Source organism: Podarcis pityusensis (assembly GCF_964106645.2).
Source record: "Podarcis pityusensis genome assembly, chromosome: 10".
Classification (NCBI taxonomy): domain Eukaryota; kingdom Metazoa; phylum Chordata; class Lepidosauria; order Squamata; family Lacertidae; genus Podarcis; species Podarcis pityusensis.
Genome location: NC_138035.1, coordinates 24,324,145 through 24,349,993, shown reverse-complemented (window position 1 = coordinate 24,349,993; position 25,849 = coordinate 24,324,145). Strand labels below are relative to the sequence as shown.

General features: G+C 43.2%; 1 protein-coding gene across 3 annotated transcripts in view; it reads right to left on the bottom strand.

Moving 5' to 3' along the window:
• TBXAS1 (thromboxane A synthase 1) overlaps positions 1 to 25,849 on the bottom strand; it is a 210,305-nt gene that overhangs the window by 148,599 nt on the left and 35,857 nt on the right. For all 3 annotated transcript variants that reach the window (XM_081024038.1, XM_081024039.1, XM_081024040.1), the window contains exons 3-4: positions 22,229 to 22,322; positions 1,270 to 1,322 (exon numbers count right to left, since the gene is read on the bottom strand). In XM_081024038.1, coding sequence (XP_080880164.1) covers positions 1,270 to 1,322; positions 22,229 to 22,322 — 147 coding nt within the window. The remainder of the gene's footprint in view (positions 1 to 1,269; positions 1,323 to 22,228; positions 22,323 to 25,849) is intronic.

Below are 25,849 nucleotides of genomic sequence, written 5' to 3'. Positions count from 1 at the left end.
TAGTTTTTATTAAATTTCTATGAAATCCTTATCATAATGTTATAGTATTCTGCGATAACAGAAAGACAGCCTATTAAACTGAGTAAGAATTTCCTTCCCAACATTTCAGTGCTAATTAAAATATTGCAGTACCAAGAAAACAGCACTTAAAATAATTAACATGTCTCTCTTCTTCATCAGAAAGGGCTTAAAATGATTACACATATACCTCTTGGGAATGTTTGGTATTTAACATCACAGAAATATGACATTTGATTTTTTTATTTTGTAAAAAAACTGTCTTAAAAATGCAAGCTGCACCTAGCACTGGCATGCACAAGCTCATTGAGCACCCTCAAAATTGAAAAGTTATTCAGAATTGAAATATTATCTTCAAAATTAAAATATGCTGGGATTTTCCGAAATCCACATGCAAATTCAATGGCCATGAGAATCGGAGCAAAAAGTGCAAATTTCAATCCTTGATCACTGACTTGCCCTGTAGCCCATTTTCCCCAATGCCTGAGCCAAGGTCTCCCTACATCTGAAACTTCATAAAGTTGTGGCCAATTTTAATCCCATTGCGCATTGTCTTGAGTGATTATTCTGCTCGGGGGTCGCCTGGGGTTGGGGGGACTCTGCCTGTCCATGCGATAGAGGACATCAGAAAACAAAACAAAATGTAAGCATGAGTAAACTGTTAATTATGAGCGCACTCAAGAGCACCCAACTTTGCTTCCCAACCATACTGGGGCTGACAAGAATATGCTCTCCCCCACCACCTCTGGTTTTCAATTTGCACCTATTATTCTTGCATTTGCTTTTTCCTCAGTCAGTTTTATCAAAAATGTCACACAACCCCCATCACCTTTGAAATGTGAGTATGAAACACAGGTACTAAGAGCTAGTAAAAAAATATCATTTTTAAAATGATAACAACTAGGTGGACAAACAGAAAGACATTACTACAGTGCTTTTTTTAAAAGTAAAAGAAGAATGAAAGCTCACCAGAAATAGAAGGTCAAGTGTTGAACAAGGGCTGGGAAGATCCGCTTACTTTTGGGCAACATTTGGTAATAATCCCTGGTTCCTATGTTATTCTATCTTGCTTAGAACATGCCAGAATTGACAGCTAAACCAACTCAAAGGTTGCAATCCTAGCCCTACTTATCTGGAAGCAAACCCCATGGAATTCAATAGGACTTAACTTCTGAATAGACTTGGGTAGGATTGTGCTGGGAAACGGTGAAACAGCAGTGGCAAATGCAAATGAAATCAAGAGCTCCTTACCCACAAGCAGGTCCATATTCATTTATCAGTTTCCTGTGTTCTTCCCAAAAGCCCTGTGTGGACATAAAGAAACATTGCAGTGTTATAACTAATTATTTGCACCACTCTTTCAGAACTTCCTGCTACTTCACCAACCTTCACCCAGAAATCGAATCTGAGAACGCAAGAAGAGTCAATGGCCCCTCTAGCCAAGCATCCTATTCTCTCAGGGGCCACCCAGATGCCTGTGGAAAACTTCAAGCAGGACCCAAGCACAAGAGCCCTCTTCTCCTCTCCTCTGGGATTCAGAAGAATTACAGCCTCCAACTATGGTGGTAAAATATAGCCATCATGGTCCGCAGCCATAGATAGCTTTATCCTCTGTCTAACCTTCTTTCAAAGCCACCCAAATCCTGAATATTCCCGCTTCACTGGACGTCCATTATGAGAAAGGGAGAAAAACATTTCTCAATCTGCTTTCTCCATGCCATGCATAGTTTCATAAAGTTTGCTCCAAGCAGAAAGATGGGACTCTTCCTACAGCCACACATCTCTCTCATAGAAAATGGTCAAAGGCCTGGAAACGATGCCTTATGAGGAACGGCTAAGGGAGCTGGGCATGTTTAGCCTGGAGAAGAGGAGGTTAAGGGGTGATATGATAGCCATGTTCAAATATATAAAAGGATGTCACATAGAGGAGGGAGAAAGGTTGTTTTCTGCTGCTCCAGAGAAGCGGACACGGAGCAATGGATCCAAACTACAAGAAAGAAGATTCCACCTAAACATTAGGAAGAACTTCCTGACAGTAAGAGCTGTTTGACAGTGGAATTTGCTGCCAAGGAATGTGGTGGAGTCTCCTTCTTTGGAGGTCTTTAAGCAGAGGCTTGACAACCATATGTCAGGAGTGCTCTGATGGTGTTTCCTGCTTGGCAGGGGGTTGGACTCGATGGCCCTTGTGGTCTCTTCCAACTCTATGATTCTATGATTCTATAGTGGCGCCCGCCCTGTGGAACGCCCTCCCATCAGATGTCAAAGCGATAAACAACTACCTGACATTCAGAAGACATCTTAAGGCAGCCCTGTTCAGGGAAGTTTTAAATGTGTGATATTTTAGTGTATTTTTGGTTTCTGTGGAAGCCGCCCAGAGTGGCTGGGGAAACCCAGCCAGATGGGCAGGGTACAAATAATAAATTATTATTATTATTATTATTATTATTATTATTTACTTCCTTGTGTGGCCTCTGCAGGCAACTCTCACCTTAAGACACCACACCACCCAAAAACAGCTGCACTGCATGATCCGCTAACAGTTGTACCCCAGAGACACTGCAAAGCATACTGTGGGGTGCACCTCACGGGCAGCACACTCCTTCATTTGTGCTCCCAAGAATACAGATGTCCCAAGCAGTTTTTAAGGCTTGTTTGTGTTAGAATTCCTGCTCCATGATTGCAGTCATGGGATTGTTGTCTTTCACATGACGGTCCTAGATAGCCCGTTTCTCATTCATGACGCCACCAGAGCTCTGCACGATCACCTGGGATACTGTATCAGCTTTCCCCTGGGGTATGATTTCTGGCAGTCTGCTGAGCCATTGCCTCCCACTGCATGTGGGTGTCAGAGACAGCAAAATCCAGCCCTCCAAACTTCTTTGGCATCCTTGATAGCCCATCGCCATCTTGGAATGTCCCAGTGTGTCACAGATGAAATTCCTGCTGAACACACACTCTGTCTAACATCAGACACTGCAGGTCCTACTCAAGTTAGGACAAGCTCCTGACAGTTTGTCCATTGATGATACCACAAGATGCAGGCATCCATCTTCTTAAATCCAGAGCGGACTGGGACATACCTTCTCTGTGTACTCTAGCAAGCAAGAATGGAAGCAGTCAGTAGCTGCTCTGTAAGGAGGGCTGTGTTGACCTATAGCCTTGTCCTGCTATGCTCTTACATTGTTAGAAAACCCAGCTTCAAATATATCAGATGTCAGGATGCCATAAATGGATAAGCGTATGCCAAAATGCTTATGGGCTATCTATCCATTTTGAAGGGGCGGAGAATGCATTGATAAAAGTTAAATTAAGAAGGGTTAAACACTTTGCTTGGAGGCGAAGCTATTTTTTCTTTTTATACTATATTCTTACAGTGAGTGAATTTTATAGAGTATTACTTTAACTTGGCTGGTTTTTAAGATCTGGCTTCTTTTACTGTGAAGAGATATGATCTGTTTCAGAATCTTATTTACTGGTGTTTGAATTACAGTCTTTTGTGCCAGTTTCTTGGATGTGCTTGTCATGACTTAAGTTGCAATGTCAGAATAACCTCTCTTCGGATCCTCTGTTCTTTTAAACTCTCCGTTAAGTCCTGAACCACCTTTTCTGGAGTTAGCCCTAATGAGGGGGCCAAAACCTTGAAAGACTTAATCTTAATAATTCAGTGAAACCACTCACAATACATTTTTCTTCTGGGGGCAGGGGAACAAGCAATAGGATCCCCTCTGATGGTTTTAACAACCGAGAGGGTCTGTAAGGAAGGAATCTTTTTAGATATTTGGAACCTGGGCTGTTTAAGCCTTTATCTACTAACATGAGCACCTTGAATTGGGCCCGAAAATGAACTGGCAACCAATTCAGCTGTTTTAAAACAGGGGGCATATGGTCTCTAAAAGGAATGCAGGCATAAATCTGGCTGATGCATTTTGGGCCAGTTTTTGAGTTTCAGCCCTATATACAATAATCTAAGTAATGTCGGAGAATGTTGAAGCATTTTGACTCCAAAGAGGCAAGCCACTTTTCTGCATAAATTTTAAGAATTTTGTAGCGCAACCGTTACTATATCTACTCAGAGATGAAATCAATGGGACTTACGCCCAAGTAAATGGGGTTAGGGTTGTAGCCTAAACTGGAAAGTCACTTGACCCTTCAACAAAGGAAGTGTTGGAACTGTCAAAGAGTAGAACGATGATGAATAGAGCCAAAGGGAAAGAAGCAGGCTGCAGAGCAGGAAACAATCAAGGAAGAGACCTTTCAAGTATCCCCCCCAAACAACTTTCATGAGGAAAGAAACTGCAATGGCTAAAAGAGCAAGCAGAGTCCTTTATATAACAAAGCTTTAGTACCAGCAATGTATTTCATTCATTTACTGCCTTGCCCCACCCCCCAAACCACATACTGAAAACAATGAAGTTTCTTGTGGTGTTTGTGATTTCCAATAAAACACAAGATATTCAGATCAAATTATCAAGGCTGGAATTTGAATCTCGGGAGACACTGAAACAGCAGCTAATAAAGCTGGCAGCCGCGCTTCATGAGGAAAAATAATGCACTAGGAAGATTCACTGAGTGAGGGATTTCAAAGCATTTCTTCTATTCTCTTTTTTAATCAAATGAATGCTTTACTTGCGGTGTGGTGCATTATTCATTGTAAGCCATTTGGGCTTCTTCAAGAAAAGCAGGATAAAAAAATGTCTAAATATTTTCTAATAATACACTAAAATGGACAATTAGTTGCAAACAACAACTAGAATAGTCATATCTTTTCTTCTTAATTAATGGAGAATAGTTGGGGCCAGGGCTGGATTTAGGTTTGATTAGGCCCTAAGCTACTGAAGGTAGTGGGGCCCTTTATATGTCCAGCTGTCCTTTGTCAACAACAAAATGTCACTGTTTCTTGTGTCAAATATATACTATATGGTAATTTATGGATCCATACACAACACAAAACACTGTTGCTGTATGTAGGTTTTATTTTATTTGTTTTTTATCTTATATTTTGAAAATGTACATCCAGGTGGTCTTTTTCTTTGTTTTTTTTTGGGGGGGGTCAAGAAAGTGGGGCCCTAAACCATAGCTTGTTTAGCTTATATGTAAATCCGGCACTGGTTGGGGCTGGGGTGGGATTTCAGCACAGCACTAATATTAAGTGTAATATAGTAAGTTGCAATAATATACTAAAAAGAAGGCTTGGGCCACTAGCAGCCTAATGCAATAAAGTTTCTCCATTTCATGGGGAAATGTATCTATACCTAAATGTTTCTATACTTAAAAAGGAATGCCACCCTTAAAGATGCAACTTCAGAACTAGGGGAATAATACCCAAGGGACAGGAGTTTTCACAATGTCAGAATTGGCTGACCTGAAACTTACACTGGTCAAAATGTACAACTGGGTTACAAGCGCTTCTGTTCTGTTTTACATTCTCCTACAAGGTGGATCACACGTTCACATAAATAATGTGTGAGAGGAGCTCAAAAGATATCTAAGCACCACCTTTGAGAAGCGCAAAGGCTTTGCATATTCAGCCATTTTTCATCTGCCTCTGCGCTGACATCTTTAAGACACACGTACAGGGAAACCAGCTTAGCGATCATGGCCATAAAATTCTTAGCAATAAAAGTGGTTGCTTGTTATCAGCATTATGGGCGAAGTACACATCAAGCCTTCTTCTCTGCCTGGCAGTCACAGTGGAAGTGACTCAGCAGAACAAGGCTCCCCAGCTGCACATCTATGGGGTGCGACACAAAACAGTTGGATCTAGCAAATGGAAGAGTCTAAATAAGGGACAGCAAAGGAATGCAATGCTACATACAGTGGTACCTCAGGTTAAGTACTTAATTTGTTCCGGAGGTCCGTTCTTAACCTGAAACTGTTCTTAACCTGAAGCACCACTTTAGCTAATAGAGCCTCCTCCTGTTGCTGCGCCGCCGGAGCACAATTTCTGTTCTCATCCTGAAGCAAAGTTCTTAACCTGAGGTAATATTTCTGGGTTAGCGGAGTCTGTAACCTGAAGCGTATGTAACCCGAGATACCACTGTATTAAAATGCAGTGTAGCATTTGGGAATCAGAAAGCGGTGTGGGCACATGACCTGATGAACATCAACTCATTTGGTTCCCTAGGACTGCAGCCCAGCCCCTGAACTCCTATTCAAGGAAGCTGTTGTCTCTGCACGTGCAATGGCTATTAGAATTTTATTATATTAAATCTATTCAGATGCTGACTTATGGTGGCTATGTAGCCAAAGCACGTCTCAGAAACCAGCTCAGGGTGTGGGGGACGTAATGGCGTGCCCTAGAGTAGGGAATAGAATCAGAGTTGGAAGCAACCAAGAGGGTCATCTTGTCCAACCTACTGCAATGCAGGAATCTTTTGGCCAATGTGGGCCTCGAACCCACAATGTTGAGATTAATAGTCTCATGCTTTACCAACCGAGCTATCCCTCCTGTCTATTGGTTGGCTGGAACACGGGACAGGAAGACTCCAAAATGCAACATGTTGTTGAGTGGACCAGTTGTAGGCCTGTCATCTCTAAATATGTGGTATCTCAACAATATGTACCAGACACGGTAAATAGTACATGCTGTCTTCACACTGTACACATGCAGTCAATTCAGTAAACCTATCACAAAGCTGAAATTGCTCTAGGAGCCAGCAGAATTTTTATCCAAGCTTAAAAAAAAAAACACCACCAAGTCATGTACACAACTTGTTTCCTTTGATCATCATCTCTAATAGTTGTCCTCCGTGGATAATATTCTTTAATTTATGTGTGTGCCATTTCAAATTTTCACACACACACACACACACACACACACACACACAGGCCTTCTAAATTTAATGAAAGCAGCCTTCCTACCCTTTAGAGTTATTGAGAGGTTAGTGTTATGTAATTAAGTTAATCCTCATTTGTAAAGGCTAATTAACTAAATGCTAATTGAATCTGCATATGACAATTAGCACAATGTGTCCTCATTAGACAATTTTAAAAAATTACCCTAACTAAAATTCAAAAAACTGTAAATTATTTTGTACCTTTTAAAGACTTTTTGGGAGAAAAGGAAAAGGAATATTTCAATGCAATGTTGTGTTTATATACTTGATTAGCCATTTGTCTCATCTCATGAACCAACACTGCAAATAAATGGCTTTTGCCTATATTAATTCCTCCAAGGCTACAAAACATATACCCACTTACCAGGGAGTAAGCTCCATTAAATTCAATGGGACTTACCTTTGAGCAGGCGCATATAGAACTGCATTGGAAATGTATGCATGTTTTAGGCTAACACTAAACAACAATCACCACCAAAACCAGTCAGAATTTCTTCAAACTGTACAGGTGGTAATCCCAGGACAGATGCAGTAACATCCAAATAATTTTTTAGCATCTTGGTCACGTTTCAAATTTTAGTCATTCCTCAACAATCAACAGTCTAGGACAGAGATGGCGAACCTGTGATCCTCCAAATGTTGCTGGACTCCAGCGACTCCCATCAGCTGCAGCCAGCATGGCCAATGGACATGGATGATGGGAGTTGTTGTCCAACAACATCTGGGCTACACTGGCTGGTCTAGGACCAGCATTCACAAATCTAGAAGCCTCCAGATGTTTTAGAGTACAGTACAGTTCCTATCAGCCCTGGCCAGCAAGTTTTGTAATCTAAAACACCTGCAAGACACATCAAGCTGGGGAAGGCTTACCTAGATACTTCATCATCCTCAGCTCAACAAACCATGCAATATGTTCTCACAGCTTTTACACAACACCACACCTTCACCCACTGACCACCAGTGGTCTTGGCATCTGGTTGGCCACTGTGGGAGCAGGATGCTAGGCCTTCAGCTTCTTCTTACATTCTTAAAATACCACCATTAGAACAAACTTTCACATCAATTCCGTCAATGAGTCGCCTTGGAGGGGCTTTGGCCCTGAAACCTGGCATACAAGTGCTATAAATCTACAAGTGAGGAACCTTTCTCAGTCCAAGGGCCACATTCCCCCATGAGAGAACCTTCCGGGGGCCACATGCCAGTGGTGGGTGGGGCAACTGTTATACAGTAGACTGTTGTCCAGCCACACAAATGTGAGAGGTTTCTGTGCATAATTTTTTTTCCAGCTGGGCAAGCAAGAGGCATTATTAACAGCTCAACGACAATTTACAAGCAGGCAAAGTAAATGGACGAAGGTATGGAACATGGTCAGTGAGGAATGTGGTCTGGGGAGAGGGGAGTATGGCCTGGGAAGAGGGTCAGTCTGAGAGGCCTGGAGGACTGCATTTGATCCCTGGGCCTGAGGTTCCTCTCCCTGCTATACATAAAAACAGAATTACGACAAATTTCTGAAGCACAGGTAGAAGCCACCAGAATACCAATTGTTGAGGAAGGGTGCAGCAAACCACAGAGGAGGGCTGTTGCTTCTGGGAAGCCCCCAGATAAGTACAAGCATGTCTGCCTCACCAATATTAAAAACAGGGTCCTGAACAAGATGGGCCCTTATTCTGATCCCGCAGTGCTCTTTTGATGATCCTTTGCACAAACTAGGACTAAATGCTCTTTAAACAAATTAGGGGAGTTGAGTATCTAGGTTTCGTTAATTCCCTTGGCGAGCGTCCCCTTGTAAGAAGTGGAACGGAATGCTTATAACTTCGGGAAAAGGGAAAACAGGAGAGAGAAAGGAATAGGAATGGAAAGGGAAAGAAGGGAATACAATTACTAAATGAAGAAATAACAAATTCTCCAGCAACATCATATGGCACAGATTGGTTCCTCACTGCTGAGAGAGATTTCTGAAGAAATGAATGCAGGCCGCTATCCTAACAATGGAGGATTCATAGGTAGCGAATGAAAATCAGCCAGAGCAGCAGCAGTTTGAGAAGGAGCTGCTAGGAGCAGGTTGATATATGAGGAGCCTGGCAGAAGTGCTGTCTCAACAGTCCGGAGGGTGAATGCAAATTGCTGAAAAGAGGCTCTTCACATTTTTTATCTTCCCTCCTGTGGAACTCCCAAGGGCTGGAAGATCTTAGGGTTGGTTGCTTATTATTTCTTCCAAAAATCAAACAGAGTAGCCTAGTAGATCACATAAAAATTGAGTAGCCTTTTAAATACCTGGTATTTAAATACAGGTATCCACCTGTATCCGACCCCATCTCCTGCCACTACCAGTTGCTTTATATCTCTGACTGTTGCACCTCACTACTCTCCAGGAGTACTGTACGCATCCGTATCACTGAACATTTCTGCAGCCCTATTGCCAAAATCCAGGAATATTTTCGTAATGTTATATACCCTGCCCTGAAGAGACCCTGGAGACCTGTGATTAGATGTCTATTCTACAGAATGCAGAAGGGAGCTGGGAGGCCATGTCCTTCCCAATGAAGGATTTGCAATGCAAAATACAACAGCAGCCATCCCTGAGAGGTGGCCTTTGCAGCCTCTGCTTAAATGACTCCAGAGAAGGAAAGCCATCTAGGGATAGGTGAATCCGCCAGATTTCCACATCACTGTGCAATTAAAAAAAAAACTTAATAAAAAATCATCAGCATCTTAATGCAAAATTCTCCCAGTATATGTACTTTTGCAAGCCATTTATCCTAATGTAAGAACTTTTTGCAGGTTGTTTTCATTAATATACTGCTGTGCACATTCCTGAAGAACTGCATTGCGAAATTTGGAGTACAGTCAATTTCGAGGGGAAGGTTGAATTTTATGCATATTGTTTTGGGAACAGCAAATTACAGAACTTTGCCTTTAAATGCAAACTGAAGCATTTAGTCCTACTATCTCCCAAGGCCATCTGCTTCACTCTAAAACGGTTCTTCTTAAGAAGTTTCTTCTGAAGCTTAGTCAAGATCCACTTCCCTACAATATCCACCCATTGATTGGAGTCTTGCCCCCTTCACATTTATTTTAAAAGCAGCTGGGCGTGGAGAGAAATTGGCTTGGGTTTAACTCATTCCTCTTTGCCATGCTCCCGCAGCAAACCAGCCCCCCTCCAGCTGCTATTTGTCCCATTAGTTACAAACATGTATTCCCCAAAGCAGGGAGATGAGAGAGACTCTGCATTGTAGAAACAGTGCAGGGAAGAGGTCAGATTCACTTCACCAACACCATGGTTCTTATGCCCACAACTGCTTCTAACTGAAATGCGATGGGAGATCTTGTCCAGTTAATTAGCCATGGATACAACAGCATATCAATTACATAAATAAACATCATAAACCCATGTCTACTCAGAACTAAATCCCACTGATTGCAACGAGCCTTCCCCCAATTAAGCGGCACAGGATTGTAGCCAAGGAAAAGAGCATTTTCAGTGCCTCCCCTGGAATTATGGAATTTCCTCTTTTTCAGAGTACTATCAGTAACTCAATAGATATCTGCCGCCTTCTGCTTTGTTGCTGCACCGGGGGAGAGTAGGGAACCGCTAGCTTTAAGCTTTGGTTTGAGAACACTGGTCAAAAATATTACTCACAGAAACAAATCCTGAGGGCTTCCCTTTGATGGGAATTCAACCATCAATGTGTGTGATATTTTACAAGGCAAAACGTAGTTAAATAGAGAGTTATTAATGCATCCTCTTACTGCAAGATCACACATGCGGTCTGATTACATCTGGCAAGAGAAGCTGTTGCCTACAGTAGTTAATTTCATAAAAAGAACAGCCATGGAATAAAATAATGCACAAAGAACAGAAGGCACCGCCTAATGTCAGGCTAATTGTTCAGCCCACTCTTGTCCATAGCTCAGTCTGGGGCATGATGTCATTTTATTTATTTAAGAAAATAAATAAAATGCCACTTCTTTTCAAGAAAACCTCAAGGCAGTTTGCAAAAATACAAAACGAAACATCAGAATTATCAATTTAAAGACATGTAGGTTTTTTAAAATACTCAGAAGACTTAAAAGCAACAGCAGCTAAAAAGAAATAACACACCAAGTGTCTGGATAAAAAGGTAAAGGTAAAGGGACCCACGACCACTAGGTCCAGTCGTGGCCGACTCTAGGGTTGCGGCGCTCATCTCGCTTTATTGGCCGAGGGAGCCGGCGTACAGCTTCCGGGTCATGTGGCCAACATGACTAAGCTGCTTCTGGCGAACCAGAACAGCGCACGGAAACGCCGTTTACCTTCCCGCCAGAGCAGTACCTATTTATCTATTTGCACTTTGACGTGCTTTTGAACTGCTAGGTTGGCAGGAGCTGGGACCGAGCAACGGGAGCTCACCCCGTCGCTGGGATTTGAACCGCCAACCTTCTGCTCGGCAAGTCCTAGGCTCTGTGGTTTAACCCACAGTGCCACCCTTGTCTGTGTCTGGATAGGCTTGCTTAAACCAAAATGTTTTAAGCTGGGTACAATGAAGGTACCTGCCTGATGTCAATAGGCATGGAGAGTCAAAGTGTAGGTTCTGCCACATGGAAAGGTCCGATTTCCTGCAATGAAAACAGGTCCCAGGATAGAAGCCTGAACAACCCTTTCTCAGATGCCTCCATACATGAAGAGGAATCATTCATACAGAGGGCTGCTCTTATGGCCCCACCTTCTATGCATGTAGGCTTCTCCTTTAACTAACAGATAGGTATCAGAGGCAAAACCAGCCACATTCCAGGTGCTGTTCCCCTTCCTGTGATTCACACACAAAAGGAACTAGAGATTAGTTCATCTACTGACAATAGATTTCTGTCTGACTACACTCCATCTCTCTTAAGTCCAAAGTTAAGGAAGTTCATACAAGCTCAAACAATTATCTAAAAGAATTCCTCCCTCCCTCCCCAATACAGAGCATTTTAAATTATTTGCTTCAATTAAAAGTTGATTTCGCAGCAAATATTTTAATGTGCCGGGTTACCATGAAATGAAAAGAGACAGAATGGGTTGTAATCTAATGCCTCAAGATTTTGCCATACACCAACTAAAAACCTCTTAATGCCTTTTATTAATCTTGCCCTATATTGGATACTGTTAGAGATATGGCTCCCCGCCCCCCAGCATCAATTTGGCAACTATGCACTGATACTATCATTTCCAGAGTAACAATCAATACTGGAATAATGTTTGCATAAATAGCTATGCTTTGTGGGAAACCTTTTGGAATAATTTCAACACTGTGGTCTTTCCACAACCTGTAATGCAATAATGTTGCTTCCTTGACTTTAATTATCAAAAAAACACCACGTGCACATGTCTTTATGGATAATTGCGCTCTCAATAAAACAATTTAGCAGGCTATTTTAGGATAACTTTAAAGGGCCAATGGTCTTTTGGCAATTTAGCAGGTTATTTGGGGATCATGTCAAATACTTTGTTTTGTTTCTATCTCTTTTCACTGAATTGTAGAATTGGGAGGAATCCCAATGGTCATCTAGTCCAGCCCCCTGCAATGCAGAAATCTCAACTAGGTCATATATGACATCCAGCCTCTGCTTTAAAATACTCCAAGGAAGGAGAGTCTGCCAGCTTCTCATGGGTGTCTGTTCCGCTGCCAAACAGCTCTTACTGTCAGAAAGTTCTTCCCAATTTTTAGTCAGAATCTCCTTTCTTGTAATTTGAAATCTTTAAAATTTAAATAGTATTGCTGTTTTTTAAAAAAGGAAACAAAAAATTAACATACCTAGACTCTTTTGTCATGCAACAACACCTCAAATTGATCAATAACATTTCCTGGCACACCAGTTCTATATTTGTTACTAGTAATTTACAGCTAGCATTTGTCAACAGGATGTGTTCACTATTTTTATGGGAAGCCACCAGGGTTAACAATCCACCCGAAGGCCTACCTTTCTTGTGGCTTTTTGGTTGCCAGAACTGAAAAGGCATTAAAACCGACTCTGGGGTTGCGGTGCTCATCTCGCTTATTGGCTGAGGGAGCCGGCGTACAGCTTCCGGGTCATGTGGCCAGCATGACTAAGCCGCTTCTGGCAAACCAGAGCAGATCACGGAAACGCCGTTTACCTTCCCACCGGAGCGGTCCCTATTTATCTACTTGCACTTTGACGTGCTTTCGAACTGCTAGGTTGGCAGGAGCTGGGACGGAGCAACGGGAGCTCACCCTGTCGCGGGGATTCGAACCACCGACCTTCTGATCGGCAAGCCCTAGGCTCTGTGGTTTAACCCACAGCGCCACCCATGTTGTACCGGTGATTTAAACCAGGAGGAGAAGTTGGGAGAGGAGGACTGTCCCCAAAATAACAAATAGTCCAGACATGACATCAAATGCTACCTTGTGTATATCACAGGAAAAGAATCAGAGGTGCAATAGGTGCACAGAGCCAGTCCTACCATTTGGCAGGGTGAGATAGCTCCCTCAGGCAGAAGATGATGAGGGGCGGCAGTGAGAACAGGGTTTTTTGTTGCATGTGTCCTGCCCTGCCCTTAAGCTTGCCTGCTGCCCTCACCACCAGTGTGGAAAGTTAAGATTGAACTGCCTGTCCGGTCAGCTTCTGGGCGAGGCCATCTTGTTCTTTGACTCAAGACATCCACTACATTACCAAGCACAAAGGATGCTTTTACTTCCACTTTCCATAGACCTGAGGCAGGTGGTGGTAGGAGGGAAACTGAGCCCGAAAGAATGGGAAGTCTAGCAGCTGCCATTAACAATTTTAACAATGCAAAAATGGAGACGAACCAGGGTCTGTAATTTTGCCAGAAAATAGGGACTGTCTTTCTTCGAACAAATAGGAACACGTCTGCTTTGGTGAGGGGAAGGGGCGACTCCAAGGAGCTGGCATTTCAAACACTGAAATGGATTTATCATTATCTTTCAGACAGCTACATGTGGCAGCTTCACCATGAAGGATTTCATGGAGCTGTCATCGCTGCTGTTGCTGCACCTCCCACATCCATTTTGATTACAGACTTGCGAGAGTCAGCTTTTTCAACCTGCTGTCCAAAGCAATGGTTAGTTGCCTCCTCTAATGAGCCTAATTTCATACTGTTCTCATTAATGGGAGAGATCAGCTGCTCTTCTTATCAATACTCATGTCAAGTGAAGGTTCCAGCCTTCTCTCTGACAGAGCTCTATTGGGAGGGTCAATTCATTGCTATCGTGCCAAAAGGCTGTGTGTTTAGCATTTGGCCCAGAGATGGTTCAGAGAAGAGGAGGCTTGCCGTATTTTCTTGTGGAACAGTGGTGATACACAACAGCTGGCCTGAGGATGATGAGTTCAAGAGAAGCTTTTACCTTTCCTAGCAAAACGTTCAGGAACTCATGGTTTGAGAACCCCAGTTGTGCGAATGTAATTAAAACCAAGCAAATAAATGATTTTTTAATTAAAAAAACCAAGGTTTTATTATTATTAACATGTAAGAATTATGTGTGTTCTAAACATTGTGGTAATATTTACCTTCACCCCAGACCTTCAAGAGAGCTCTATTTGAGCTATAAACAGAGTAGGCATATTAAAAAATTTTAAAGTGGAAGTCCCAGATGCCCTTTTTGTAGCATCAAAAATGTTTCACCTCCAGGTGCATCAGGTTAATTAAACAACTGCCGCATGATCCCCCTTGCCCACAAAGGATTTTGGAAGCACACTCCGTTCACATGAGTAGCCGGTTCATGCCAGAATCAGCAGCAGAGCCTGGACCAGCAAACGGTCTTCTGAAATGGCGAGTGCCCCTTGACCTGTTCTGCTCCATGCAATCAGCTCAGCCTAAAGCCTGCGCTGTTGAGCTGGCTGAACGCATAACTCTCTTTCCACTCCCTCTGTCATGGAAGTTGCACATTTGCCAACATGGAGCTGCTCCTAGCATCTCTCCTCCCTCTTCTTCACCTGGCACAGATCCTGCACAGATGTTAATGAGGCGTTTTGAACACTGTTACAGACCTGCTAGGCTCGCCAGTATTTAGAACAGCTACCTCATTTTCCCACCCCACATTAAAAAAAAAAAAGATACCACAAATTCAGCCACATGAACTACTCAAGATGATCTCAGCTGATTTTGTGATGCCTGAAAGGAACACAGGAAGATGCTTTATGCTGAGTCGGAAAACAATAGTTCGTTTAGCTCAGACTGACAGTGGCTCTTCGGGGTTTCAGACTTTTTTAGACCCATCTGGAAACATCGAGGACTGAACTTGGGACCTCCGGCATGCAAAGCGTTTGCTCTATCACTGAGCTATGGTCCTTCCCCCTAAGCATGCATCTACATGACAAGCTCTGGGCAGCCTTTGACAGGCGACGTGGTTCCACACATATTAGACCTGCATTTAGAGACTTCAGCAAGAAGACACATTAGGGACTTGGTTGACAGGGATATGCATTCAAATGGGGCATGAAGAGAAACGAAGTGGAAATAGAAAACATGCACTAATCGAATAATTTGGACCAAAGTGCACTGCATTCTTAATTAGGCTAGCAGGCACTAACTCTGCAGCAGCACATGTACTTCCCAGATTGTGGCTCTGTGGCAAAGCCAATTTTCCCACCGCCATTCACAGGGTCAGTGTAATTGGGCATTCTGGTCTCTCCCTGTTTTTATACCTTCTTCCAGAAATGAAGTGTCATAAAAGCAAGGCTCCGTATTTATGGAGGTCAGGAAGGTGCAAACAAGGAGCATAAGGAGGAGTGATGAAAAATGTAAATAAATCCAAATATGAGAATCTAGCTATGCCTTAATTTTCTCTGACCATGAGCTCTTTATTAAAGGGGTGGCCTCCAACAGAAAGGTCACTCCACCTGTAGTTCCTCCATTATGAAGTACCCTCCTGTCTCCTTTGCTACAAAGATATTCTTCCTGCACAGCTCTCCCCTTGCCTGCTGCCACACATCCTGCTATAGTGTGCCGGCTATATTTGAGAAACAATTACTGTATTTTTCAGTGTATAAAATGATGCTTTTTGCTAAAAGAAAATTAGGCAAAAATTGGGTGTCGTCTTATACATGGATAGTGAATGCAGAGGTGAACCGCAGCAAGCGGTTAATGGCCGCAGCAAGCAAGAGATTGACAGCGGCAATTGAGCAGGTGATTGGTGGCTACGGCAAGGCCTGCTGGCAATTGGTTGTGGCTGAGGCAATAGGGCAGGCGATTGGTGGCTGTGGTGAGGCAGGCAGGCGATTGGTAGCTGCGGCAAGTGGGAGGGTGGGCTGTTGGTGGCGGCGAGCGGGCAGACAATTAGAGGCTGCGGTGAGGTGTGCGATCGGCAGTGGCTGTGGCAAACGATCAGCAGTGGCAAGCAGGAGGATGAGCGATTGGCGGAAGTGACCTCCCCCACGCCCCAAAAAGCTAAACAACTTAATTTCTTAATTTTGGGATTAAAAGATAGGGGTCTTCTTATACATGGGGGCATCTTATACACGGAAAAATATGGTAATAGACTGGCATTGGTATAACAGCAAGGAAAGCAAGTCTGGTATTTATACGTCGAAAAAGTGTTTGCATTTGTGGGCTACAGGTCTTCTAAGACTTGGGATTTCTTACCCGTTATATAAAATAGGATGGGGAAACGGTGGCATCCTATATGTTGGCTGGACTTCATATCCCATCAACCAAAGCCAGTGTGGCCAGAGTCATGGATGCTTGGAGCTGGTGTCCAGCAACATGTGGAGGGATGCAGATATTCCACCACAACTATGGAAGATCAGACTTGACCCTGCAGGCAACTCTCCATTTGTGCACATTCAAGGCATGCGCGACCACACACACGCGCATATCACCACAAACCCGGAAGTGGCACAAATACAGCAAAATGGCATGAAAACAGTGCCTAGCAATCCCACAAGCCTTTGCAAGTGCAATCCCAGGAGCCCTTGCACCAACCACTCTGTGGAGAGTTGGGAGATTGAGCAAGGAGCTTTGGAGGGAGCAATTGTGGTGGAGTTTGGCAGATCTGGTAAGTGCTGCTGGGTTTTTTAAAGGGGTTTTCAAGGGTTTCCAGAGGTTTAGAGGATGTTTGCAGGCTTTTTCAATAGTGTTCCCGATATATGCGATTCATAGGAGCCAACTCCTAGGGGTCCAGGTCCCTTCAGCCCACAGAATAAAATATTTGAGCCCCCTCCCAAGATTGATGAGCATTGCCATTCAAATGGTGTCTGTGCACCAAGTCTTGTCATCAATTACGCGTGGCAGGGCTTACCTGCTGCTGCCACCTCCCACTTTATTCAAGTTGGCATCCCTGACGCAATTTCACTTAAACGCACAGCGCCTCAGAATGTAACCCCTGAGTAAATGGGGAGTTGCATGTATCGCATTATTGTAGCTTTTACTATTCTGCTTACGTTTTGCAAGTTGAGCACATGTTTTAAGGGAGAAGGGTGCAGCTGATGGGAAAGAGAGAGACCCCAGAAAGCCGCTGCCAGCCAGAACAGACAATGGTGCGCATACAGTTAGCCAGTATGAACAAAATGTCTTGCCGCAGCACACAGAGGCAGTTCCAGCATGTTTCCACATAGCACTCTTCTAATTCTAGTGGGAAGTGGTGCTCAGTCTCCTGTCCCTCAAAGCTAGTGGCAGCAACTTCAGTAAAACTGGGAGCACCCAGCTTAGCAGCACTTCGTGCAATAAAATCCTAACGAAAATAAATTGATACGTATTTACCCATATGCCGAGGAGCATATGGTTAATGCATTTAGACATCACTAACAAAGTTAAGTCTCAGCTAAATTTGTTGGCTTCCGGATAAAGACTGTTCTCTACAGCAAACCAGAGCTGACAGTAATTTTAACTCCACAGCAGCTTTCTTTCTTTAAAAAAGTATCCAATTTTTAAAAAATGTGTTCCCGACCTACCTAGCAAGTTTCACAAGTACAGTCAGGGCAATTTGGTGCAGGTGTTTAGTCATCCTTTGGAAATGCATTTACGGTGCACGCTTCATTAACCTCCTGATGACGAGCGCTGCTGTTGTTTGAGGTTTGGCCATCACAAAAAAATGAATGAAAACTGACAGTACAGAGCCCTCTGTGCATTATGCACAAAAAGAGAGGAAGTGAGTAGAGGGGCTCAGGAGCCACGCTTTGGGCACCACCCACCTGGCACACAGCTTTCCGCCCCAACCCTGGTCCCACTGTTCATGCCTTAGTGTGTTAACACGGCTGTGGCGATCACACAGGGTCCCCGGACGTTTGACGGTCTACTGACTCTGTGCCACCACTGTGATTGCTTTCTTCGCTGCCACCAACCCGTTTCCCTCGGGTACACACGAAGTCCAGACAGTTGTTAACATTAACTAATAATCAAGTTTATTTATGGCATGAACAAGCTTATGGTTTCAGTTAATTTTTCTTGGCAGTTTCTTAATCGTAGTTCCTTAACTGTCCTATGCGTTCCTAACAACTTCAAACTGATTATTCCAACTATCTATCTGACTCCACCTAACAATTCCTCTCACTCCCTCACCACACAACTCAACCAACCCACAGACTATTCTCCCTCTTCTCCAACTCCCAACTCTCAACTGACTTCCACACAGCTCAACTCTCACTCTAACTCCTCCTATCAGTTTCTCTCTGGCCAATCACATCACACGCATTTAACCCTTTCCTTATGACCCACCTTGGAGGCAAACGCCACATAGGCCATCAGAGATGCTGGAGAAACTTTTGTGCGCTTTGTACGTCCAAGAGGCTTCTTTGATTCTGGAACCTTGCACAACGGGGGCTTCAGAACTGGGGAAGCCTCTGCACAGAGGTAAATGTGTAAATGCATGGAGGCTTCCCCATCTCAGGCAGCCCCACCAGCATATGGTAGGGCTGGGGGGAAGCCATGGGGACTGCTGCCACTGCCCCCCAACCCGCCTCAACTTCCCTCTTTGACTGAGTAATGCATGAAGAGGGCTTTGAGAAAGATTACTCTCAAAGTATGGGCTGAGAACAAGATAGCTCAGTTGGTAGAGCATGAGACTCTTACTCTTAGGGTCGTGGGTTAGAGCCCCACATCGGGCAGAAAGATTCCTGCAGTGCAGATGGTTGGACAGACTAGATGATCCTCGTGGTCCCTTCCAATTCTATGATGCTATGGTTCTGACACAATTTCATAATCTTAGCTTGAGAATGCATAATGTTGATGTTTCAATTATTAAATCAATATGCTAATGCTTTAATTGCATATACAGTGGTACCTCAGGTTACATACACTTCAGGTTACATACACTTCAGGTGACATACACTTCAGGTTACAGACTCCGCTAACCCAGAAATAGTGCTTCAGGTTAAGAACTTTGCTTCAGGATGAGAACAGAAATTGTGCTCTGGCGGCGCGGCAGCAGCAGGAGGCCCCCTGCTTCAGGTTAAGAATAGTTTCAGGTTAAGAACGGACCTCCGGAATGAATCAAGTACTTAACCCGAGGTACCACTGTATACTCTGTGTGAATTGCCCAAAGGACCTTGTCAACAAATGTTATATATAACTATATATGACTCTCTCTCTATATATATACATACATACACACACACATATATACATATACACAGAGAGAGAGAGAGCGCTTTTTTGAAATCTGTGTCTCTATAAGAAAATGGATTTGCATGTGAAAGTATCAGCCTCACAAGTCAGTTGGGAATAAACATAATAAGTACAGTATGGGTAATTGCACTTATCTTTATGAAATTATACTACCTGATATACTGTTGCCTGTTTTCCCATTCTCACAATTCCCGCCCCCTTGCAAGAATTTGGGGTTTGAAAGTGTGAAGCACCCTCATTTTCAAGACAATTAGAAATGGTCTTTTGCAGGGTTGCATCCCCTGGTTGAATTTGTTTTCACACATGGATCTCCACTGTGAAACCAATGGTGGGGCATTCAGATTTCTCTACATATTGCTAAAATGTAGAGACAGCAGATTAACTCTTGAAACAGTTTCCACACTTGTTTTCCAACCAAGCCAGCCAAGAATATTGTTAGAACTGAGATACATTCTCCTACCCTATGTATCAATTAGAAACAGTATTTTTTATATTATGAATATATATGACAATGAAGCGAGAATGGCTTGCCTAGTGCAGCTGATAGTTCACACAATTTTGCAAAGGTTTCAGTATGAGCCTTTTGTACAGGCCCTTGTCCAAATGGGGGAACCAATGGATTTGTTGTTTTTAACTGAGCCACGGCTTCCTTTTTTTCAGTCTGTGTAAATACCAGACAAGGGCCATGTTAAGCACTCTCCCCTCAATCTCCATTCCGTTTGTCTCTCCAAAAGCAACACAACACCACAACGCAAGCCTTTTACTATCTCTGCAAGCCGTAATTAAAACGAGGGCTGCAGACAATATACCTTCAGCTCATCATTTGTCTCTTCACAGACCTATTCAGTTTATGGTTTCCAATTTCTACAGCTCCTGTCTCTCTCAAACCTGGGAGAATCAGAGTTCTAGTTCCAAAATTACACCAGGGTTGATTTCAAGCCACTCCGTGCACTTAGCAGTTTGTTTTCCTTTACTTGCTTATCAAAGGGTGGGGGGCGGGGGGCTGGCAGATGCGGGGTGAGGAATGAGTCGCCTTTTCTGTGTCTCACCCACCCACTGCCACTTTGCCGCCTCCACCCTCCCGAGGGCTATAAAACAGCTCAACCCGGCCAGACCAAAATCTAAATTGAGACAAAGCTCCCTGCTCTTCCATCCCTCCCTCCAACGCAGCCCCCATTTTCCATTCAGCAGAAGTGGGCCACTCGGAGGCAGCAGCCCAGGAGCTACAAGTAGGCCAGACGAGAATAAACAGCGCAAACAAAGAATATCCTGTCCACTCCGAGAGAGGCTGAAGAAAGAGTGATGTCTCCATTAAAATTCAAGGCAGGGAAGCAGCACGCAGCCTGTCAGCAGCCTAGCTAATAAAATGAAATAAAAAGGCGAGGGGGAGGGGGAAAGTTTGCAGTGGAGAATGAAGGAAAACATAGGGTAAGGTGCAGGTGCAGCCACAAAAGCCAGGCACTTCACAGTTTTAAGGTTTTCCTCCTTAAGTGAAAAGGAACAAAGGGCAAATCCAAACAATTCTCATTAAGGTTTGTATTTCCCCTTCCTCCTCTAAGGAGCTCAAGAGGGCCTTCTTGGTAGTGGCACCCTCCCTATGGAAAGCCCTCCCTTCAGATGTCAAGGAGAGAAAGAATTACACAACTTTTAGAAGACATCTGAAGGCAGCACTGTATTGGGAGGTTTTCTGTGTTTGATGCTTTTAATTATGTTTTTAGATCTGCTGTAAGCCACCCAGAGTGGCTGGGAAAAATTATTATTATTATTATTATTATTATTGATGATACACATGCCCTTCCTGCTCCGAAAAACACAACAGCCCTGTGAGGCCGGTTGAACTGCTTACCCCATGAGCTTCAAGACAAATGGAAGACTGAACCTAAGCCTCCCCAGTTTAAATCCAATATCTCATCCACTCAGCTACAGGAACATAGGAGACTTAGACAATGGATGCATACAGATTGCTGCTAATGCCATCACCTTCAAGCACCAGTGATGGAAGTGCACTGGAGGTGGAATAATTAGTAATGTGTACACATTACTTAGGACGCGGGTGGCGCTGTGGTCTAAACCACTGAGCCTCTTGGGCTTGCCGATCAGAAAGTCGGCGGTTCAAATCCCAGCGACAGGCTGAGCTCCCGTTGCTCGGTCCCTGCTCCTGCCAACCCAGCAGTTCGAAAGCACGTCAAAAAAGTGCAAGTAGATAAATAGGTATTGCTCTGGTGTGAAGGTAAATGGCATTTTGGTGCGCTGCTCTGGTTTTGGTGTTCCATTGCACCAGAAGCGGCTTAGCCATGCTGGCCACAACCTGGAAAAACTGTCTGGGGACAAACGCCGGCTCCCTCGGCCTGTAAAGCGAGATGAGCGCCGCAACCCCAGAGTCGTCTGCGACTGGGCTTAAATGTCAGAGGTCCTTTACCTTTACCACATTACTTGAGGCTAAGATCCACAAGTAGTAATGATGACCTCCGTGGGATTGTAGAAATTGGGCTTCTTACCACTGAAAGCCCTGTCCAGAGGGAACCAATTTGGTTTGGAACACTGGGAACATACAGCTTGCAGACTCTCCCATCTTTGTGCAACTGTAGTCGAGATTAGTTAGAATCTCCAAAAGAAACTAATTTCTGGGATTTTTATGGTTTTCACCAGATTTTGCTTCAACAAACAAGGTCACTGTGAACTTAAAAAACATGGAACCCCTCCCGCTCATGGATTTACGTTGCATTTAACTGTGAAATGCAAAAAGAAAAATGGCAGGAAGCTGGTAGAAACAGAAATCCAGAAAGAGGCACCGGATCCAGAGAGTGTGTCTTACCTCTCGAAAGTACAAAAGGTTTCCGATGAAAGGCAAAGGTGGAGGGTGGCGGATGCCCACTTTCTCCAGCCTGGAGAAGCCGGAGGTGGAATACCTGCAAAACAAGGAAAGTAATGAGGTTTGCACCAAGCCTTGCTTTAAGATTTAATGGATGAAAAGTCTCATGACTAAAAGGAAAAGAGCCCTAGAACCTAAGGAGCATAGCCGGAGTGTAAAATCTCCTTCCCCTGGATGTTTGCAATATGAGACTGGACAGGCAACCCGCAGGGACATTACTGGATTCTGATTCCCAGGCATTGGAATATCAAGAAAAGGTGGCTGGTGACCAAATACAGGCAAGGCACTCAGGTTGCAGATACACCTGATAAAATCAGATTCCCACGCCTCCAGCAATCTTAGAGACCACTCAGACCCTGTTTGTGGCTTTGATTAATGATTTACACATAGTGATCAATTGGGAGGGGAGGATAGGATTATTGATTCTATTATATCATTCCATTGCCTTTGATTGTGTTCATGAGCCGTCTGCAACTTAACTGCAGGATCTGGTAATTATTAAGAGAACTACTCTGCAAAGGGTCAGCCTATTGCTAGCTGGGAGATATCAGGAGGCAATGATGGGCTTCTGTCCTGTCCCCTATAGGCACGGAATCCAGAACCATCATTTTACTGATTATACTTAGACATCATGAGTTCAGAAAATCAAAATAGTTAGAAAATATTCTCCTATTTTACAACAAGAATACCCCCTTTCCTCCCTTATAGTTTCCAATTAGCAGAAAGTTTACCTTTGCATTAGCCACAATTATTTCAGATTTATAGGCCTAGTGGACACCTAAACTGAAACCATAATTTTTTGTCTCAAGAAAACCAATAGCCACCAGACAGCAATGATGATTTGGTAATTCGTAGGCTAGATCTCATGCCAAAACCTTCAGAAATAAGGATATACAGTTTCCGACACACGTACACATTACAGATACCAATACTTCTTTTCAGGAGGTCAGAGATAAGGAGGTCAACATTCATGAAGTCTTCCTTCTTCTAAACTAACCTATTTTGTGTGTGTTTTAATTAATGTATTGTCAACTACTGGAGCCCTTGTGACAGGGGATGTTAAAAATGTAGGTATTATTTATTCATTTTATATTGCGCCAGAAATGTACTAGGTGCTAAATAATAAAGTCCAAAAATAGATTTTCGCACATCTTCCAGTCTTTGACAGAGGAAAACAGGTACAGTACACTTGCTGTATATATTAAGTGAAACAGTGAAGCAATAAGCAGTGTGGTGGGTGAGCAAAGTAAAAGGAGCTGGTGACAACCCTCCACCCAGGAATTTGCAGACTGTTAACATCTAACTACACCTTACTTGCACAACGTAGAAACCACATCTGAAGTTAAGACTTCTAAACTTCTGCTTATTTTTACTGAAACAGATCTTATTCTTCAAATATTTAAAGGAACTTTGGGAATGTTAAAAATGTTGTGTGCACTAGAAAAGTCGGAGGCTTCTGTTCTCAAGTATTATGCAGTCTTGTGCCAGGCAAATCAGTACGATTTCTTATTTATTTTAAAACTGCCCTTTCATTATCGTATTCCAGAGCAGTTTACATAACATAATAAAACAACAATATATCATAAACAACAAATGCAAGCAAAGCCACAGTAGAAGTTATCATTTCACTAAAAGCTCGTTATTAAGATCAGCAAATGCTTGGTTAAACGCGTAAGTATTTAACAGATGCCGAAACACAATGGATGCTGGTGCTTGCTGTACTTTACATAAGAAATCTGCCATATTAGAAACAAGGGCCACATTCATGTTATACATTTAAAGCACCATGATACTACTTTAAACAATAATGGTGGCTTCCCCCAAATAATTCTGGGAGCTGCAGTTTATTAAGGGTGCTGTTAGGAGACCCCTATTCCCTTTGTAGAGATACAATTTCTGGAGTTACCTGGGAAGAAGTATCGACTGTTAAACCACCCTGAGAACTGTAGCTGATAGAAATAGGGCTCTCCTAACAACTTTCATCACCCTTAATAAACTTCAGCTCCCACGATTCTTTGGGGGAAGCCAAGAATGTTCAAAGTGGGCATCATAGTACTTTAAAGGTACGGTGTGAATATGGCCAAATCATAACCGGTACAGAAAGAGCTTAAGCAGATGTTATGAGAGATACACAGACGCTGCTGTAATGTGTCTCTCAGCCCCTTCTTCCGCATAACATTTAGGTCACTGTGCCTCCACTGGCGACACGATGCCATTGTGCCATACATTGTCTTGCCCTGTGGCTGACACCCAGTGAGATCAAGCTTGTTGCCTTTGCTTTTTGTCACATGTGCTATTTGTTTAAACCGGACATAATGAGGAAGAAGTAGGGAAACAGAGATGAAGTAACACCAATGAGTTAAGGCCACAGTACAGCTCTTGCACAGCCATTGTAGGCTATGCAAATACAAAGTTTAAGTGATGGACTAGGAATCTATGGCAAAACCAGCCAGATAGCCTCTACCTCCCAGAATCCCAGTTTAATAGCTAAAACGTTTAAATGTTCATTTTCCACCCTTATAATTTTTGGGTGTGTTATTTGTTTTGCTACGCATGCCTTTGCTTTAGTAAGGAACAGATGAAAGTTGTTATGTATTGAGAGAGGTGGTGCGATTCTTTTTTTTAAGCTTAAAATGCAATTTCACCAAGCAGTATAAAATTTCATAACATTTTTTCATCATGTAATTACATGCCTTAATTATGTAATTTGACATCTTAATTGCATAATTAAAAGGACATGATGTTTCAGCTTAATTAGACATCCTAATTATTATGCAAGTTCATATGCGCACATTGCGATCCCCTTTGCAAATGCAGATAGACAGATCTTCAGCCATTTTCCTAGATGTCAATAGGATGAATACATTCTGAACTGAATATATAAAGATGCACATATAAATGGAAGGAAGCACCTGTCCCATAGTAGTATTAGTATTATTTACATCATAATGATTAGAGCAGGCTGCACTCTTCCATCCCTTACACACGGCAGTGGCATCACTTGGCAAAGGCATATCCCACTTCAACACACCTGGATAAGGAACAGGTTGTGATCTCAGTGTAGTCCCAACAGCAAATATTAAACTGCTCAGGGAGCCATATTAAGATATTATTTGTACGTTCTTCTCTTGCTCGCACACATACGCTCAGGGACACATGCAGACTCACTGATGCATTTGCAAGTCGGCATGCGTGCACGCAACCGTGCTTTTATATATACACATGTATACTATGCTTCTTTAACTCCTTTAAAAACTTTATCAGCCTCCTTTCCTGCACTGAAGGCTCCTCTCACTGCTCACAGCCAAAGGCCTTTGCAAAAATTCAAGCCTAATTCTAGTTTCTCCCCCACCCTCCTGCCCACTGAGTTCTACAAGGGCAACACTGAAATTGAGGAAGAGGGAGCTGATAGGCATTGCCTCCCATTGAACTGAAGGCAAGCAGAAAGGCAAGCTGGCAAGGACTGGCTGCGAGCAGGCTATGGTTGATAGAGCAATGCCTCCTTCACTCTGATGAACCAGACTGTATTGATACATATAACACCAGCATAAACTTCCCTACACA